The sequence below is a fragment of the Mirounga leonina genome, unplaced genomic scaffold (genome assembly GCF_011800145.1).
Source record: "Mirounga leonina isolate KUSES-001 unplaced genomic scaffold, KU_Mleo_1.0 Mir_115, whole genome shotgun sequence".
Classification (NCBI taxonomy): domain Eukaryota; kingdom Metazoa; phylum Chordata; class Mammalia; order Carnivora; family Phocidae; genus Mirounga; species Mirounga leonina.
This window is the reverse complement of record NW_023270268.1, coordinates 96426302-96447083: the sequence shown is the minus strand read 5'-3', so window position 1 is coordinate 96447083 and position 20782 is coordinate 96426302. Positions and strand designations below refer to the sequence as shown.

The 20782-nt window shown below is 44.3% G+C and overlaps 1 protein-coding gene across 16 annotated transcripts in view; it reads right to left on the bottom strand.

Moving 5' to 3' along the window:
- The window catches only part of ZBTB20 (zinc finger and BTB domain containing 20), an 804401-nt gene that overhangs the window by 57795 nt on the left and 725824 nt on the right, over window positions 1-20782 (bottom strand). For 13 of the 16 annotated variants that reach the window (XM_035000119.1, XM_035000121.1, XM_035000122.1 and 10 more), the window contains 3 exons: window positions 16216-16316; window positions 8070-8233; window positions 7511-7698 (listed from right to left, as the gene is read on the bottom strand). In XM_035000119.1, coding sequence (XP_034856010.1) covers window positions 7511-7698; window positions 8070-8080 — 199 coding nt within the window. In that variant the 5' untranslated portion in view covers window positions 8081-8233; window positions 16216-16316. Of the gene's footprint in view, window positions 1-7510; window positions 7699-8069; window positions 8234-9231; window positions 10328-16215; window positions 16317-20782 lie in introns of those variants that run through there. The other 3 variants (XM_035000136.1, XM_035000135.1, XM_035000134.1) reach the window with 2 other exon arrangements.

Below are 20782 nucleotides of genomic sequence, written 5' to 3'. Positions count from 1 at the left end.
TGTGAGAATCCCTGACAGATATGGAGGAACACGGATTTTATATAATGAAATTTGCCACGCGTGGAGGAAGCACATATCAAACGGTCACTAGCAGCTGCAGGTAAGAATTAAAGATGTATTCTAGCAGGATATGGGATGGCAAGATGAAGAACAGAGCCCTGAAAACCAGCAGTAAGTCTTAACAATTATATGTGGACAATCATAGGCACCCTCATGCAATATTTGGGAGAGCAATATGGCGTGGAGCAGCTTGAAGCAGTGGGTCACGAGACCAGATCTGCAAGGGGAACTGGGAGGATTTCAGAAGAGGACAGATTGCGAGAACCTGGGGAGACCGCAAGTCAATGACAGAGTTCCAGCGTGACACTTACAAGGGACTCTGTGGCTCTAAGAATGACCCTTTCTCAGTAAGAAAAGTTATTTTGAAATCTGTTCATCAGTAAATTACTACTAGGTCCCTCAATACTTTCTTACATCTACTGACTGAATGAAAGAGGGCACTTGTGCCTATTAGAAAATAAGTGGGTGTCTTGTTTTATTTTTTAATTGGGAAGGAAATGTCTCTAGAAAGGATATGCAGTTCAGCCCACCTGAATTTCCATGACAGGCAATGTTACCCAAATATAAAGTGCCCCACGGGTTTATATTAAAATGAGATGAAGTCTAAGAAGGTCTGAGTGTCATAACTGAACTGCTCTGTTTTCTGAAAAACACCCTTTTTTTTTTTTTTTTTTTGGTCTCTGTGGCTTTGCTTCTGTTCCTCCTGTGTGGAATACCATTCCCCCTCCCCTTCTTTCACCTTACACACACCTGCTCTTTCATGATCCAGGTCTAATGTCCCCTTCCCACTGCTTCAGGCCCCCTCCTCAGAAACACTTTAATACTGCATTTGTACACCCCCCGTCACAGTTTTCTAGTTTTAGCCAGGTGTTTGGGAACACTGAGCTCCTAAATTGGGGGGACGGAGTCTTGTCTTTACCTCTAGCGCTCACTGAGGACTTGCATAGAAGCAGGGGCTCAGCAGTATTTGATGAATGACTAAATGAAGGAATGTGTGCATGAAGGGTACAGGACTATTAGAAGTTATTGCAGGAAGTGACCATGGAAGACATCCAGTTAAATTAGCAGTGTAGAGACACAACAAGTTTTATTAAAAGGAGGGACAATTTTATAAAAAGAGGTAGACTGTGACAGGAAACTTCAAGAAAAAGACTTTTAACAATAAACGTGTTCCTAGATGTGCCAAGTAGTGGCTCTAGGAATTAGAGCAAATAAAAACATTAACTGGCCTTCTGATGCACAGTGCTGGACTAAGCACTGAAACCTCTAAATAAGAGGGCATCAAAGGTAATAAAAGTAAGAGATTATGTATCAATTAACTCAGAGGCAGAAAGGTGACTGTTTATAAAGGGCAAGACTATCTTTAAAGAAATGAGTCCACACTTTATAGGTAAGAGGTTTGCTTGGCTAACAACATAGCAGAAAGATAGTTGAAACCGTTAGCTATGAAAAGGTAAACATGTCATTCTTTATAGGAAGTAGAATAAAAAGGGATGCAGGGCACTCGGGGGACAATGAGGACACTCAGTTATACCAAAGATGCTCTATTTACTGTTTAACTGATACGGAATCTAGCAGAAAATTAATAGCAAAGCCATAGGATAATAGCTATCTGTGGTTGCTCATTCCAGCCCATTTTGATTATATTTCTTCTGCAAATTAGTGTGACCCCAAAATGTTTTCAGGATTGTCCAACTTGTCCTAAATTCCATAAATAAACTCTTTCAGAGGATGCTGTTTTTTGCCATGTCTCTATTACGGTTCTTCACAGATGGACCATTTTTGTCCTTTCAAAGCCTAAGAATAACTCAGTTATCAAGACATACCCAAATCCAGTTCATCTGCTCCTGTGGGATTCCAGTTAGTTTAGACACATCTGCTGAGATACACGCATTTGAATCCAAATGAAGCTTTTGTTTGATTATACATTTTGAACATTTATGGAGTTTTTTCGGGGGCCAAAATGTTTTTCATTTTTTGGCACTCCAAACAAAGATCTTCGGTTATAAACACTGCCTTCTGAGCACCTCCAGCAGAAATCCAATCTTTTCATGTGAACAGGTGCCTCAGGAAGTTTTTGGAAGGTTTTACACTGCATCAGCTTTCTGATTGGAAACTTTCTGAACACACAGTCAAATTTGCCAAGGAGACCTTCAAACTTGCCTGAGCAGTTTTCACTCATACAGACATACATTCACACATACAGACAGCCCAAGTGAAAGCAAATCAGAGCCCTGTAAAACTGCAGTGTCTTTCTTAAAGGTTGAATACCATACACAATCAAACTGAACAAAAAGGAATGCGTGACAGGAGAGAGAACAAACGAAGAGCAAGAACAGAGGTGCAAATTCTTCACGAGCGTGCTCCCCTTAAAGCGTTACCAGAGAGTCCAAGCGACACATCCTCTCAGTGAGACGCTATCTCACCCAGTTTCGAATGCGCACCCAAGCATTTGTGATTTTAGACACTGTGCCTTCAGTGTCTTGCTACCCATTTCTTTTACTCACAAACTTGTTCAAACATTTATGTTGAAACAAGTCCTTCTCCGACACAAACGGGCCAACCAGATTCAAATCCAGGAAGAGACAACACTATGCTCTAAATCGGGTTCTTTGGCAAAGCCCATATTTTACCCGATTCCCTACAACGTTTCTTTTCCAGTTTGAATATAAACTGAAGAGCAGAGACAGAGTAAAATAACTTTTTAAGCCTGAAGCCTGAAAAGTTATTACAGAGTAAACTCACTCCCCCACTGGGCATGCCCGGAATTCAGTGGGAAATCTGCTTTCAAGTTGTTCCTATAGCCCTGGACCAGATGCTCTAAGGTGGCCAGAAACCTTTGTCTACACCCACTTAGCAGATTTCTGGCTCTTTATCAGGGACTAAGAGGTTTATTTGCAGAAATGAATCATTTCCTTCAAAATATCCCTTACCCTATTTACATGCTTGCATATTCTTTCCATTTTGTTTTCCCCCTACAGCTTTACTAAGGGAATTAATTATCTCGAAGAACAGGAACATACAGTAAGTACATCTGAAATACAGGATGAGGCGCAGTATGTCATCTATTAGGCCTGGCTAAGACCAGCAGCTGATGCTAAATGGGAAGGAACATGCACCAAATGTTTTTTAATCACAAAGTTAGTAATTAATTGCTCTTTAAAATACATTTTATGCTTCTTTCTGTCTGTGTACATGAAATGCACATTTATTACATGCCAAAAATTACAACATTATGGTTTAAATGTGACTGGCACGGAAGTCCGGAAAGCAGAGTTAATGTTCCCACGGCAACTTTAATTCTGTCCGTGTGCACATGTAGGGCCATAACGGTCTCCCGCTCCAGGATAATACATATAGATGGTCTGGGGAGGGAAGCTAAAGACCCATATCCTCGACTGTAGTTACAGGAAAGAGACAAAGGGTAAAAACCGTGCTCCTTTCCACATACACAGAGACAAAACAATGTCCCCACGCCTGGTGTTGTGTAATCAGGGAAAGAAAGAATCGGCTGTGGTGCTGGCACTCAAGGGGACAGTTTCTGTTGCTGTGGGAACCTGAACTTTGCATTTCCTGACTTTGGGGTAATTAAAATGTCAGCCTTAATGTGGCATTAATGGAGTTTGCCATAAAAAATCCTCTTTGTTTTGTTCTCTTAAAAAAAATTGTTTAAAAGTTCAAACTGAACCAAGTGTACTAAAAATTTTAATCTCGGGGACTTGGCCTGGTGATGGAAGTTGGGGGGGGAGAGGGGAAGTGAAGGGTCGGGAGGGGGCAGACCGGCGAAGGTGGAAGGCCAGAGAGAGAAAGGAAGGGCCCAGCAGTCTCCTCAGACGGTGCTCAGCCCCAGCAGTCATGCTACCTACGGAGCTAAAGTTAAACCCACCCACACAACAGTTTGGTAATGTGTAAAGGTTAAATTAAAAATAAATAAAAACTGTTAATGCATAAGTGCATCTTGGCAAGGACACAGCAAATGAGACAGCCTGCTGAGGCCAGTGCAAAACACCGGAAGGTAAGTCACCAGGGATGTCGGCTTCCAACCAAACAAAGACATCAGAATAGGTGGCTCCGCGGCCAAAAGTCGGGAGCACTGCCAAAGGGGGGAGAGTCGCTTCTCCCTTCGATGGAAGCCTTATTTGGGGGAAGACAAAATGGAAGAAGCACGCGAGTCGTGGTTCTGGGCGAGTTGGCCACACGTACACGACTGTGACGTGCCGCAGCTTGAGAGCTGTCAGGCTAGGGCGGGCTTCCTCTGCTCTGCTGACTCGGGTTAGGCCTCTTTACACGTCTGAAGAGAGAGCTCGGCTCACCTCTTCCTCAGCCTGTTCCTCAGCAGGGAACCATTCTGTCAAACACCTAGGGCTTTCGTACCCTCTGCATTCCAAAACTCATCTCAACGCCTTGCGTTCTCGTCATTGGAGTTTGTTTACCACTGGATTTTTGGAGACAGTGAAGAGGCCGCAAGCTAGGAGGTCACGGGGGAACGTCGCTAGGAGGTCATTGGTAGTGGGTGGGCCATGGAGCAGCACCCAGTTCCGCAGCGATAGTAACCTCACCATCTCACAAGGGGAAGCATTTTTCAACCCTATTCCTTCTTGGTTTGGATATGACTGGGATCTTTGGCAAAATTTGAAGTCGCTGGGCAGGTTAAGTAGCCAGCTGAGAATTTTAGGGGTCAGACTTGTCTAAAACATTGGCCTGAGTCCTTCAGAGGTGACAACACTACGTCTCACCCGCTCTTACTGGTTCATAGGCAGAGCTGACTCTCTTGTGGGGATGCTGATCCACAGGGTTTTAGAACTCAGTCACCAATACGAGTACACATTTTCAAGAATGCCATTTATGGGCTTGGAACAGAGAATTCAGGCTGCTTACAGGAAGAGCAAATCCATAAACATCCCTCACTATCTGAATGAGTTAACTACCGAGCAAGTCATTCATCGACAGAAGTGTCAATTTTCTCAGTTTTCCTACCCGTAAATTGGGAAGAATTATAATGACTGACAGGAAATGGGCATTAGAGCATGACTAAGAATAATTCTGCTAAACACATAACAAATAAAAAGGTGCTATAAAAATTCAGGCACTTGTGAAAGCTTGGAACACCACACACTGGTGGAATGTTTCTGAAGTTAAAGAGACTAACAAGTCAAGGGCACTATTTTTAAATGCCCCAAATCTGTTAGTTCTAAATAGGAACAGAATATTTTACCTTAAAGAAATTAGGCTTTTAAATTAATCTATGGTAAGAATGACATTTGAAAGTAAAAAAAAAAAAAAAAAAAAACAACAAAAAAACCTTCTTGAATGCAAGAAGAGCATCCAAAAAATTTAACAGCTTAAAATAAACCTCTTTCCTGTCTTCTCTCAAGCAATCTCCAAATGGACAGATTTCTGTGAATCTTTCCTAAAAACAATTTTCTTCTAAGTCTAGGCTCAAATCAGGACAAACTACGATCCAAATATATTTGGAGAAAAGCATATCGATTTCATCAACAGGTTAGGACAGAGAGGACGTACACATCTTAAGGGCAAAATCGGAATGACTTTCTACGCAGCTGGAGATTAGGGGTCTCCTCCCTGTCTGTCCTCCTTCCAACTGCATTCGGACACCTCACTGTGAGCTCCGATCTCCTGGCTCCCTCTGGGCCACTTCTGAGCTGTACAGTAGCATGACGCTCATACGGTTTCTTGTTCGTATTCCAGGCTAATGCCGAGACCTGGCTGGAGGATGCTTATGGTAAAGTACAATAAATGAAGCCCGGTGCCTTCCCTATTCAGCAAAACATTCATTTTGCTGCAACAGGGGATTTCTGGGCTAAGGCCATTCTATGTAATCTTCCCCATAAGGTGTGGCAGAAGGCCAGGCGATGAAGGTGTGCGTGCAGGAGCTCCAGGCCCTTCTCCACAGGAATGGGCTACCTTCCTGGTAGGTAGGGACAGCGCGCGCATGCCTACGGGCACTGTGCCATGTGATTTTCCAGTTCTTCCTGTAATTACTATTAGGCTGGAGACTGCCAAGCAAGAAGGGCCAAGGATGTTACTATTATGATGGTCCACAGAACACAGTCCTTGCTCCTGATCCCCAGGGCTCTCTACAGAAGCAGCAACTTAGTACAAATCACACGGGCTCTAGAGATTCGGATCCCGTTCTTTCTCGTTTCACTTTCTAGTGACAGCTGGACCAGCCACCAGAAGAACAAGCTCCTTTTCACCCCGACCTCAACCCCTGGGTTGTTTGTCCCTTTACTTAAGACACTATGATGATGAAGCAAGTAGGAAATGGAACCGCCCAGACGCATCCACTTCTTGCCCACTTTGCAGAGTTTTACATTTGTTTTGTCAGAAAAATAACAAAAGGAGATTTAGACTCTCATTTCCTAATTAAGGATGCTTGTGTCCATGGACAGGATAAATGGAGTCCTTTTTTGAAAACAAAACCGTCTTGGTCTTATTCTTCCTCCTTCTAAAGAAGAACACGCCAGCTCTTTGCCTGTTACTAGACATCCTGTATGCAGATCAGTTCAGAATACTTGTTGGGTATCTTAACACCAAAAGGAATATTCTTTCAGGTCAGACCCCAAAATTATTCCATTCCTTTCCACTGTCCCACCACACATGTTCCTTTCTCTTTGAAGTATTGGGCTACACTTCAAAAAGAGAAAAGCTCCGAAAAATGATTTATCAACTTCTTAAAATAGAATTTGAAGAAGTGACTCCCCGATTAGTGGGAAGACAGCAAAAATAAACAGCAATGGAGTGATTTCAATGGCGACGATCTCATTAAGCTGCCCATTTCCAAATTTAGCCCGTAGGCAGTTTTTTTTAATTAAAAAATATTTTTAACCTGAATTCTTATTGGCTACGTGAAGTCTGGGTGGATTCTGAATTCTTGGAAGCCATTCTCTTTTCTTCTGTAAATTTATGCTATCCTTTAACCACTTCAAAATAAATTAAAAACTGGAAGGACGGAAATTCAGCCAAGCCAAATGAGACTCCAATAACTAATGCAAAGCTGACTTGTATTATGTAATTTCAAAATGGATGTTTCCTGTGTCTAACTGGCTTTTTGAGGTCCATATTTGGTGGTTCAGTTTAGTCATGGTGGAAGTGCTGTTATTCAGATCGCGGGGACAAAAGAATAATTAGAAAACGGTAACCCAACTTTCTTTTTTTTTTTTTTGAGTGAATGTTATGAAAGAAAATGTGGTTCATATAGAATGAATCAGCCTTTTGAGGCCAAGTGGCTGGACACCTGGTTTTAAAATACACTCTAGCTTTGAAAATATGGACGTTGGCTGAATCAAAATGGAGGCAAGTTCCCTTTGACTACTCTAAAGACCAAATGGAAATGGCTTGTTCGGAACGCAAAAAAAGCCAGAACCCAGGGGAGAAGCACACCGCTCCAAGCGCCACGAAGACACCATCACCTCACTGGTGTACTCACAATCAGATGACCCGGTGTGAGCGTGAGAGTTTGTCAGTGAATGTGTTGAGTGGATGAGGGCTGGGTCTGGAGACAAAACAGCTTCAAAGTTCAGGCAGGGAAGGCCCGGCTTGGTGCTGGATCCGCCCGGCTGAGTAATCTCATTCTCCTCAGATGCCTTCTGGTTTTCAGCTGTCTTGGGTTTCTTCCTGAAAATAAACAAAGGGCCCTTTGAAGGAACTGACTGCATATTTGGGAAAAGGCATTTTTAGAATCTGTTAAAGATAACTTGATTTTTTTTTTTCTGAGGGGGGATGGGAGGGAGTCCAGTATGTCCCTTGTTTTAAAACAAGCTGATTCTTGTTTTTTTCCCTCCAGTAATGGCCTAACTGGGAACACATGAAAGCATATGGGCCAAGCAAACAGCACCACATTTGGACTCTGTTGGCTGCATAAAAAGACCCTGTCCCAGAACTTTAGACAGATTGAGCTACGTATGGCTGACATTATCCAAGAAAGCATCCTTTTTTCCCCCTTAAGAGTTTTAACATGGTCTGGAAAAATACTAGTGGAGGTTTACCGTTCTAGCATTTGTCAGGAAGCTTAGAGACAGGACCCGTGGAGTAATGGGAGGAGCACTGGACTGGGAGTCAGGAGACTTGAGCTATGGTACTAGCTGTGCCTCTAACTTGCTGTGTGGCCTTGGGCACCTCACTTCACCTCTCTGGGCTTCAGTTTCCTCATCTGTAAAATAAAGGGCTTGGATTAGAAGGCCTTAAAGGTTCCTTCCAGCTTGAAGTTTCTATTCATGGAACGCATTATGGAACATTCAACTTTCTTGCTGTTATTAGATTTTACTTTAGATTAACACATAATTTCCAATCACAATCTAAATTTGCAGGCTATATAGATGAGAGTGTAGTGATGCAGGTTGTTGTTAAAGTAGCAAATGAAAAATGAAAAGATGAGCTTAGCTTCTAGCAGGTAAAGCGGTAAGGTGTCACACGGAGATCCTCTATTCCAAATCTTTACTCATCCAAAGCTGAAGATTCCCTTTGTTTGTTGATTTAGTACATGACTCTGGAGTATGGGAGGGTGACTGTGTGTTTGGGGTGGGAGGAAGAGATGGGTGAAGGGCACTAGAAAGTAATTATTGCCCACTGCTGCTTGAGGTCAGGAATAGGAAGCAAAAGAGCTCAGGTACCAGTCGGCTCTGGTGTCCTTCCTCTTCGGGACGATGAAACGGACATAAACACAGAAATACTTAGCTGACACTGCATGTACCTTAGGTCCCAGCCAAACCGGGTTATTAGTCATACCCTGCACATGCCCTCCAATTTCCTTGGCTCTGTGCCTCTTTCTATCATTATGTGGATGGTGACCAGAGAAATTATTTTATTTTATTTTTTGGTGGAAGACTTTGTGTGCAACAGAATTTGTTGTAAGTAGCTTTGTTTCCATGTTTTTCTTGTTTCTATAAGCCTGGCAATGGACTTGTCATACAGAATATTTTGTATCGGAATTTGCTGTACGGGGTAGTTAAATCTGCCCTCGCAGAATATGGTGTTATGATTAGCATGCTGTGTTTCTGGTCCAACAGGTTGTGAAATCAAATCTGCTTTTTCAGAGGGCAGGAGGCAGAGATAGCATGGTAAAGATGAAGAGAGAGGGGAAGCTTTCAGACATATTTTTCAGCATGGAGTAGGCCAATATAAGAGAAGCAATGAATTGCAATGCTTTACCAATTGTTTGTTGGATGGGTGACGATGGAACCGACCCCAAGTCTTGAGTGTCTACGTGGACCTCCAAAGCCCGGTTTCTGGTGTTCAGTTTAAGAAAATATCCAAGATCAAAGTCTCCAAAGCTCAACTCTTCTTTATTCTTGGAAACCAGTGCCCCCTCTCAGACCCCTCCCTATTTCCATCACTGTTGTCTGTCACCTGCTTTGTCATCAGGTTGGAAACTGTAGGTGAGTAACACCCTTCTCTGACTTAAAGCCAATTCATCAAGTCCTGACAATTCTGTTTCCTTCATATTTTTTCACATCCATGTTTCCTTTCCATTTCCACCACTATCACCTTAACAGTTTTATTTAGACTGTTGTTTATTTACTGGCTCTCTATCCTCTTTGACCTCTCGGAGAAAATCAGTTTAGCCCAGCACCCCAAATGAGTCCTAAATATGCTCTAGCATATAGACCACATGTTGGCCACACAGGACTCTCAAAGTTCTTGAAAATTCCCAGAACGTCTTGGGGTATCTACATCCTTGGCTCTACATCTTTGTTCAAGTTAGTTCCCTTGCTTTGAATGTCCCTTTTACAACTCTGTTGAAGTCATATTTATCCTTCTTACTTATTAAAGGTTGTCTCCACCTTATAACTGTCTTGATTTACCTCTACCAGATGGAATGTCTCTTTCTCTCTGAAATTCAACTCCGTCCCACCTTTCTCTGAAATTCCAAAAAAATCTATACTTCTCCCTATTTTACTCGCTAAGTTTTGTTTCAATAGTAGTTATTTACGTGGTTATCCGCCCCCCCATGAGACTGTAAACTCTCTGAGAGAAAATGTCTTAGTTATTTTTTAATTCCCTGTGTTCATCCTTTCTTTCCTTCCTTCTTCCCTCGCACCATTCATCTAGTCACATATTCATCTTAAAATATCATGCACCTATGGTGTGTCAGGATAGGTTAGGGAATGCAGCAAGCCTGGTTGCTATCCTCTCGGAGTTTGCTCTCTAGTGTGTACTGTTAAGCAGAGTAGCTTCGACAATGCTGTCATTCGAGGGGTGCCTGGATGGCTCAGTCGGTAAGCATCTGCCTTCGGCTCAGGTCATGATCCCAGGGTCTTGGGATCGAGCCCCACATCGGGCTCCCTGCTCGGCGGGAAGCCTGCTTCTCCCTCTCCCACTCCCCCTGCTTGTGTTCCCTCTCTCGCTGTGTCTCTCCCTGTCAAATAAATAAATAAAATCTTTAAAAGAAATTTTAAAAAAGCTGTCATTCAATATTTGTTTGTTGATGGAGTGAAGCAGAATAGAATTCAAGGTATATTCTGAGAACAGTCATCGTCTAAATCCCAATTAAGTTTCCCTATTCTTTTGTTTTGTTTTGTTTTTATTTATTTGAGAGAGAGACGGAGAGAGCACAGAGGGAGAGTGAGAGGGAGAAGCAAACTCCCCACTGGGCAGTGAGCCCGATGCGGGGCTCGATCCCAGAACCCCAGGATCACTACCAGAGCCGAAGGCAGACGCTTCACTGACTGAGCCACAGGAGCCCCAAGAGTAGGACCATTTTGCTTAACAAAGCTGGACTGGTCCTCATGAGTCCTTTAAATATCAGGATGAAATACTAATGGTAGATATCACTTAACAGAAAAACTCTTTTTTTTTTTTTTTTAATATTTATTTCTGATGCTTACTGACAAGGCCTCGGCTAGTTTTGGATTTCTGTTTCAGGAAATTGAAAAAGCCCTCTTTCAAACATGAGTATATGACCAAACAACCAATATTACTTTTTTAACACTGCAAAATGGTATTGTTCTTTATATAAATGCCCTTGCTTCCTTCCCTAAATTTGATCCTGCTTCCTACCTGGCATTTTATTCCACACCCTCCTGTCTGTTGTCTCAAGGATCACCTATGGAGAACACTCGCAGTACAGAGGCACTGGAAGGCACCTCTACCAATGAAAATATTGAAAAGTCAACCTTCTGGCTCACCCCCTCATTTGCTCATCCTGATACCACTGGGCTTTTTCCACCTGCACAGATAACGGAGAGCCACCAACTGTCCTTAGAAGCAATCCATTTCTCATCTCACCCCCTCTGATAGTTCTGCTGGACTCCTTTTTCTGGAGCCGAGAAACACGGAAACGTAGCAGCAGTCTGTCCAGACATGCACAGGTGCTGTGATGTTGCCCCGTTTTTGCAGCTGATAGTTTATTAAGGAGGAAAAGGCAAGTCCTGCAGTAATTAACTGAAAATACCTTCTTTGGCTGTGCGGAGAGAATCGTATAAACACGGCACATCTGAGGCCAAGTCTGTCCAAGCCTCCATGGCTATGCATTATTCCCTGGAGCCTTTAGAGGGCAGCAGCACCACAGGCTACTCGGGCCGCACGTGGGAGAGGCAAACTCCCCGACCAGACCAGAACCTTCCTCCCGGTCACCATGCCAAAGGTTGGTTTGCCAAGCTCTGGCCGCTCAGCCTCTTTCTTTCTTTTCAGTTCTCCTTCTCCCTCTCTCTCTCTCTCTGTCTCTCTCTCTCTCCCTCTCTCTCCTCCCTCTCTCCCTCCCTCCCCCAATGTTAAAATTATACACTCTGATGAAGTCGCCCCTCAACCGGAAAATGAAAGCTCCAGTGAAAAAGTTAGACAAGCCAACAACAAGGAAGAAAGAAACCGGGAGAAAGGGGAAAGGGGGCTGGTGAGGGGGAAGGATTTAAGAACAAGAAAAGGGCAGATGTTTCGTAAATATATGCAAAGCAAAACTGGGTGTACCCTGAACACTTCCACAGAGAAACAGACCAATCATTGTGCACTTCCTCCCGCCACACTGGTGGAACCCTGCGCTCAAAAAAAAAGTGTGGCTGCAGGCACCTGCCTTTCAAACGGTCAGTTCTGACATCCTCACTGAAGATCTCCTAGTTGTCCAAAGAGAACAAACACATTTCCATCTCCCCACTGCAAACATTTCTCTTAGAGAAAAAGGGCCACTTCAAGAACTGGAAAGGCGTTTTAGGGGGACTGGTGGCTGGTTTTTTAACTCTCACTGGGCTGGTCCTGGCAACAAGTTTTGGGCTGAAACACAGCAGTGAGTGAGGTTGTGGATGATGTTGGCTCTTTCCTTACCAGACATATTGCATGCGGAAAGAAATATGCATTGAAACATATTGATGAGATAGTAGGTATCAGGCATGTTAAATGCGTGGAAATTAACCAGATCGGTGGCATTTGATGTATATATTTCACACTTCTTTGCACATATTGCACACATACAGTGATGGCAATGCTTTCTACAACATATGGAAAATAAATATTGTATCTGTGTGAGCTCTTATCAGGCTCCCGGGGCTGTTGAGAGGAGAGTGCTCTCTTCTATCTCCCTCTCCCAATTTTCTCTCTTCACTGCCCCCCCACCCCACCTCTCCTGCACATTAACATACCTTCCACTTATCAGCCTGCTGGATAGGAAAGAATTAGTCAAACCTCCTTTTGATAAATAATTACTCAGTCATTGAATCATGACAATTTAGACCCACAGTGCCCTTCCCCCCCCCCCTTTCTTTTGGAATGGTAACCATTTCTTTATTCTCTTTCCCAACAAAACATTGAAAAGGCTCAGGAGAGTGTTTGGGGAGGGGATCAGAGAGCAGAGGTGTAACAATGCCCCCCCAACCCCACCGCCAATGAAACCCAGCTCTACCATCAAGTATCTGAGTGCCCTAGGCAAATTATTGTGCTTCTCTGGGCCTCAGTGGAAATAATGGGGTAATAATACCTACCTCCTTGGGCTGATGTGAGGATTAAATGAGATAATTCGTGTCAAGCGATTGGCAGAGTGATGGCACATGGTCAGTGCTCAATGATGGTAGCTCTGAGAGAGCATCAGTTCTACGGTTTTCGTCAGCTATAAGGAGGCACTTCCTCGACCTTAGTAATCTTTTTTAATGTCTAGACTTCGTCAGGGGCAAATGGACTGTCATTGTAGCAAAGGCAAAAGAATGTTAAGGATAAGCAATCTCTTCTTGAACACTTTGATCTTACTGTATCACGCTCCCGACACTTTCTGTTCACTTGTTTGTCATTGCTCTTGCTACACCAAGAGCCCCTCTCGAACTTGAGGGTCAAGCAAGCTACACTGGGCCCTGGAAGCCCATCAAACCTGGGCACTATGGTCTGTGCGTCGAAGCCAACCTTTGGCACTCACGCTTATCACGTCTCCTTACAATTTATCCTTTTACTACTTGGTCTAATGTTCTCAGATCAATTTAAGATGTTTTCGTAATTAAAACATTTTATTCTCTCAATTTTTAAAATTTTCTTGGCAAGGCCGATTTATAATGTTTTTCAGTGTATGTCTCCCTCGCTGTATCAGTCAGGATCCGGGCAAGAAACAGTGGGCACACTCAAAGGTTTTAGCTGGAGAGAGTTTAATATAAGGACTGTATAGTGAGGTACAGAGGAGGTAGTGGGGTGCTCAGGGTGGGATGAAGCGCCAGGGCTAGCAGCGGTGGAATGCTGTGAATGTCAGCTTTCAACGGTTAAATCCAAGGGGCAAGGAAGGCATGGCATTCTCGGAGTCTAGTCAGAACTGCAGTTAGGAAGGGGGGTACATTGCCCTCACTCTCCTCCTACCAGCACATCCTTTACTGATGTTCCTTTCGGCCCAGTTCAAAGGGGGAGAGCCTGGGAGTGCAGTCCAGAGAGGCCGGCCTCCTGGGCCACATATCAGGGCAGAGAAGGGCTCTGGGGTTTTGTGTGTGTACAGAGGGGATACTAATCAGTGGACCTCTTCTTTCCCTCCTCCGTTTCCTTCACCCTTCCGTCTCAATTTTACTTTCTGGAAAGAAAGACACAGCAAAATAAAGTGAAGTCAGTTCTCTCAGCGTCCATGTACCTATTTTGTCTATTTGCCATTTACGGGGGAGAAAGCTGAATGCGGGCTCCGTGAGAGCAGGGATTTTTGTGTGTTTTGTTGGCGGCCACATCCCTAGTTCCCAGAACAGTGTCTGACACAGAGTAAATTGCCCAGTGAATTTCAGTGGGTCGAGTAAATATATTCACTTCTGCTATGCCAGACATTATACGCATATTATTTCATTTAATTATCACAACAATCCAGAGAAGTAGGCAGGGCTGCTGAGTATGGTTGTGTAAGTGGTCTGGGAGTGGGTAGGTTTTAAAATCTAACACTTGTCCCCTCCCTTCCCATCCCTAAGCCTTGAGACCTGGTCCAGGGCACTGTCAACCCTGGACACATTTTTGTAATTAGTCCACATTTTTATAGTTTATTCACCTTATTGGTTTTGTACCTAGCCAAGTGCAGAAACTTTATTGTTGTTTCTTCTTTAAATATGAGAGAGCTTGCAAAGATTAGAGCCTAATCTGTCCCTGGTAGGACCTGTAAGCCTGAAAGCAGGTACTGGTGTTGGGCACAGGTAAAATGCTTCCTACGGCAGAAACAGATGCTCACTGGTGGGACTCCCTATGATTTTCAGGAAAGCGTAGGTCCTGATTCCTGGGTGTGGATTTGAGTTCTCTGCAAGAAGGTAGGAACGGTAAAGACTCTTCCCTCTTCCAAAGGCTACCGATCCTGGGGACCCTGACTACACCCTAGCACAGCTGTGTTACTTGCCCTAGTATAGTTACCCTGTAATGCAGAGAAACCCAGAAAACCATCAGACGTGGGAATTTCTAAGGCACTCCTTGCACTTCAGCTTGAGGATGAATGAATGAAGGTGTCTATACAAGCAAGTTCCTCACATGGGTATGGAGGAACTATTTTTGATCTTCCGTCGTGTCTTTGGTCCCCAGCCCCTGAACCCAGTAGTACTGCAGATGACTCTGGTGCTCCCCATCTCCGTGCTGGCCAGGCAAGCCTGCCTGTCACCTACACATCCACTGCCACTAATTACAATCCAGGTGACTAAAAGCATTAAAGGGGAACAAAAACTCTGGCTTTGTCCCTTTGTGTATGATTTATGCCCAAATAGCTAAAGACATAGAAAATATGAATGTGAAAATCCTACCCGAAAGCCTAACAGGGATGTTACTCTCCCAGGGTTAGCATTTTCCAGTAGCAGAGAGGTCTATAAAACACCATCCCATGACCCGCCTCATACCATAGATAGGAAAACCTGAGAATACAACTAGAACGAGGTTTTGTCTTAAAATGTATAATTGAGCTGTTTTGCATGCATAGCCTCTAAATAATTTAACTTTCTGGCTTTTTCAGTTAAAAAAAAAAAAAAGCATCTCTTCATCTGTTACTTTTAGCAATGGTTAATGAATAGTTGATATCAATCTTTCGTAAGTATTGTCCTGGAGGCATCATGCCTCATATCCCAACCTATTTGTGCACCTTGCCCTGCATTCTCCGACATAAATGTCTGACATAGAGGGAACTCAACCACAAGCACAGAGCCGTGCATCCAGAGGGCAGGGCTGAGCTGGAAGCAGTGGGTGAGAGATGCGGCTGAAGGAGCCCCGAGTCCCCAGGGAGGGCCTTGGCCCCCGAAAGGAGCAAGGGCATTAGCTCAGAGATGCGACTCAGACAACAGAGAGATGCCGAGGAGGAAAGCTGGCCCCCAGACCTGACCAGGGTGGCATGAAAGGACAAGTTGCGGTGAGATTCAACAGAGTGGCACAGGAGGAGACAAGGGGCCAAGAGATCGGCTGGGAGCTGCCACCACGTCCGGCGCGGGTGCAGACGACCAAGCAGAACAGTGCCAGGCCCCACCAGGGATGCCAGGATCTGGCCCCGCGTCATCTGGTGAGGAGGCGTGCTCCTGCTCAGGGCAGGTGCTGCAGGCTGGCAGCCGAGGGCCACCTCGGGCTCCTCGGGCTCCTCAGCCTCGAGTCTTGTAGCCCCACCGCGATCAAGACCTGAAGCCATCTACGGCTGCATCTGCGTCTACAATTGTGTGAGGGTGTTTGTTTTTTTGTGTTTTTTTCCAAATTAAACTGAGTGAACTGAGAAGCCTTTCACTGGCGGCATAATGTACTCACAGTAGTTTCCAAATAAATGGTGTCACTCTTCAGGTAAATCACTCCAAGGCTTGGGCCTAGTGCAGATGTTCATTGGGGCAGGGAACAGAGAGCGGTTGCATCTAGAGCAGACAAGGAAGAAAGATAAGGCCGTTAAATGACAGGTGATGGTGATCAGTCCCGCTGATGGAGACAGAACTGTGGGACTTGGGGGACAGTCCGGTCCTGCACCTTTGCACCAGAGAGGGCCGGCCAGGGGAGGCCGAGGCAGAAGAGAGGATGTCGCCCAGGCTCCATTCTCAGCATGCCACCTGATGGCGGGGGTGGTCCGAGATCTTCCACAGCACCCTGTCTGTACGGACGCAGCACATTTGGTGGTGGGGACATGGAAGCCGAGGTGGAGGGTGGGGGTGGGGGGCAGTGTCCTTCAACCTTGCCACAGCCGACGCTTCTGCTGGTGTTCTCGACTCCACTGTAGCCTCTCCTGCTGTAGTGCCCAGTTCTTACCTGCTCTGGAAACGCCACTGACCTGGCCACGTTCTGAGCTCCTGCCGAGTCTCTGCCTTTCACTACAAAGTCTCCGCCATCTCCTGTGTCCTCTAACACGTGGCGCTCACCCTTAGGGGCTGCAGGGCTGACCACTGTCTGTCTCCAGCCTCGCACCCAGAGGTCCTTCCCTAGGCCTTGCCCTTTTGGCCACACCGAGCCCCGATGACCACATTATTCCCGAAACTGTCCTCCCTTCTTGCTGGGATCCTGCATTTTCCTGACTTTCCTTCCACCACTTGGCTCTCTCTTCTGCCTCCTTCACTGGCTTGTCTTCATTCTCCTAAATGTAGATATTCCTCAAGATTCTTTTCTCAGTCTTTGCCTACACCCACCCTGCAAGACCTCAACAATTACTTCTCCATAGAGAACACCCACGTGGCTATCTTTAGTTCCCGCTTGTCTGCAGAGGTCCAGATCCACATTATTAATAATCTCTGGTTATTGGTTCATTCACTCATTTGCTTGTTCATTCATTCATTCACCCATTCATTCATTCAGTGTTTGCATAGCATCGCTCAGGCACCTGGAAAAGATGAATAAGACAGGGAGGGCCTCTAACTCTGAGAAGCTCACACCTCCATCAAATACAGCACAGACACTTCTAATTCAGAAAGTTTAAAACAGAAATCATTGTCTCTCCCTCGAAATATGTTCCCATTTCCTGCCATGGTCCATTTCCTACCATCTTTACCCAGTTACTTGGTCCTACAATGGAGGAGTCATCTTTAATTCCTCCTTTTCTTTTGCTTCTCATATCCAATCAGCTGCCAAGAGATTAGAGGCTGTGCTTCCTAAAGCAATACCTACTCTCTCTCCCAACACCTATTTATCCCTTTGTCATCTGTGCCAGGACTTTTGTGAGAGCCTCCCAATGGCTTCACTTCTTCCAGGTTCTTTTTATCTTTAGCCCATCCTTTACATCAATACCACATTAATTTTTCTTAAGTACCACTCTAAACATATCATTCCTTTGCTCTTTGCCTACTGGACTAAATTCAAACTTCTCAGTTTGGCATTCAAGGCCCCTACAATATAGACCCAGTCTAATTTCCACTCTTTATAGTCCATTCCACACCGCAGAGAAGTCCCACTCTTTCCCATCCAAATGCCACCTCATTATGAAACATCTCCCCAAGGAAAGTGCCCTAGTTGAGTCCTCAAGCACTTTCTGCACTACTCCCTTTGCATGTCCTATGGACTCTAGTAATTACTTGTGTAATTTGGCTCCCCCCTCTATAAGCTCCTAGGAAGCAGAGATAATTTTTACTTCCTATACCCTATAGTATGCAATGCCTTGCACAGAGATTTGCGCTCGGCTGATGTCTGCTGAACCAAAGTTAAAAGGAATCAAGACTCTTGCTTAGAGTCATGGAAACTGAGACTGAATTGGAAAGACCTGAAAGCTCATCGCCTCTCATTTTCCAGATGAGATTAAGGGAACTGACTCGCTCAAGGCCACATCCTTGCTCTTGGCCGAGCAGCAATAACTGATAGAAAAGGTCACAGATCTTTAAATAACTATCAGCGCATGCTTGGCACCAACAGGCCCAGCAGACCATCCACAGTCACCAGACCAGAGACAGTGAGGGGCTCACGGGGTGCACAGCCAGCAAGGATATACTGGGTTCCAAAAGATAAAGAAATTTGTTTCACTGATTCACTTCAATAAACTGAAATAATAAATATCCTTTTATAGATAAATAATGTTAAAAAACGAGGGTGGATTTAAAGAACAAGGAAGCAAACCTTTCTAACACTGTCAGCAGAAACAGTTATGACAGTATTGCAAATGCCACCGGGGTGATAAACAGGGTGAAAAGCAGGATGAAGGAATTTCTCATGCTTTAGAAAAGCAGTGGGTTCAGCTGAAGTTCTTGGTGAAAACATGCCACAGTGATTCTATGGTTAAATTCTGACCTCGTAGAAACAGAGGCCATTGGCAGTCCCACTACGACACAACCCACGTCCATGTGTCTTCTCCACCTAGTCTTGCCCAGGATTGATCCTATAAGTTTGTTTAAATTTTCACGGATTTTTCTTTCACTGTATCACCAATTTACTTGCGGGAACACATAGGCGAGTGCTCCCAAGGCTCCCAACTTTCTTCTCTTCTTTTCCTCCCATGATAGAAGTACTCACTGTTTAATCTCCTTTCTATCCTCATCCTCAAACAGAATCCTTTCCTCTTGCCCAAAGATGAAGAGTTCCTTCCCCACCCCCCCACCCCCCAGAAAATATGGTTTACCTAGGTGAGAAAACCAGACTTTTCTAGGGAATCTCGGTAGTGTTTACTTGGCCAGAAAAGCTCAGCTCTTAAATGTGAGCCTCCAGTACTATAGGACTTATCTGCCTCTCCCAGGCGAGTACTTACTGTTACTCACCAGAGGAAAAACTTGTTACTATCAATCAGAGGCTTTTTGGCCAGTGTGGGGGAGCCAAGCTATGCACTGAGACATCCATTCAATAGCAACATCCAAGTAGCCACATAAACAGCAAATGGGGCTCAAGAGCTCTCTATAGTTCTTACTAAACCATCTTACGGCTGGACAGGTTATCAACACTTCACCAGACACGGCTTCCTTCTCTTTTCTCCCCCTGGCAACTCCATTAAAATGATAAAGTATATCACTGACCGATATGTCTAGTACATTGCAATGAAAAATCACCTGGAAGCATACAAATCCATTGTGTAATTAGAGAAGTGTACATTTTAAATATGCCTAACATTTGGTTTAAATTGTGCATTTTATAATTAAATGGAGATATAATCTTTCTGTCCTTTAATCAAACTCCTCCCCACATCCTGCTGCTATAATCTTCCTTTCATTTTTTGGCAAACGGTCATCTCTCCCCCTCTCCTTACTTCCCCACATGCCTCAGCACACACCTAGGGGTCTATTAATCAGAACTACTGCCTAGTGTGTCATGTTTTATTGCTTAAAGGGTGGGTATGCTCTAAAAAAGACTCCTTGAAAATGACTTCATGAGGTTTCATATTTATTCTATTGCAATGACTCCCATATTCAATGTACACAGTTTTTAAGTCAAAAGATAATTCTGAGAGGCTGCTGGGTCTACACATTTTTCCCAGAGTCTGGAAATCCAGCTGTTCTCTCTGCCTCTTACATCATCACTGTAATAAAGAATCTGCTCTTGGATCCCAGCTGGCAACGTTCTTGATGGTGTCAGAGGCAGAGGAGACGGTGGGTCATTTCCATCCCAGTCTGTTTTATTGTTGACGTCTCTGCAGCTCTGTCTTGGAAGCCCTCAGAGAGCAGAGCTGTTATGTAACATACTGCCACACATCACTACAAGGAATTTTCTGTGGAGGTCTCACTTCAGTGTGGCTCTTCCCATTCTTTGGAAATCACACCAGATCATCCTAAAATGAGAGATGGGGCCTTCATGACGAAAGCTCACAAAAAAGGTAATAGTAACAATAATAGCTACCAGTTGTTACATGTCTACATTTTGTCAGGGACTGCATGGGGGAATTTTTACATGTAAATACATTCTCACTGAATCCTCACAGCAATGTTGTGTTGGAGGTATAAGCATGCCCATTTTACAGATGAGGAAAAGTGAGACTAAGAGAGCTCAATTATCCATTCTGTGGATAGTGAGGTCAGAATTCAAGGTCAGATCTGAGCCAGATCTCTCTTACTTTAAGTCAAGGGTGGGGGGCAGGGGTGTTTTGTTTTTTGTTGTTGTTTTCTTCTTACTATACAACAACTGTTCCAACACAGCATGACACATTTCTAGTTCCCACTGTGACCTCAGCACAAGAAAGACGCTTATGCTATTTCCATGATAATTCAGACTGGCAGCACAGACCTCAGGTGAAGGAACTCTTTCAGAATCAATAAGTAGAATTCCTTCCTAACTCCTTTCTATTTGAAGATGAGAACATCTTTTAACGGTCTTCTCAGATTCTAATGAACAAATGAATCATGCAGGATTTCTGATTCAGCATGTCTGGGATTGAGTCTGTGATTCTGCATTTCTAGAAAGCTCCCAGGTGATACTGATGACACTGGGT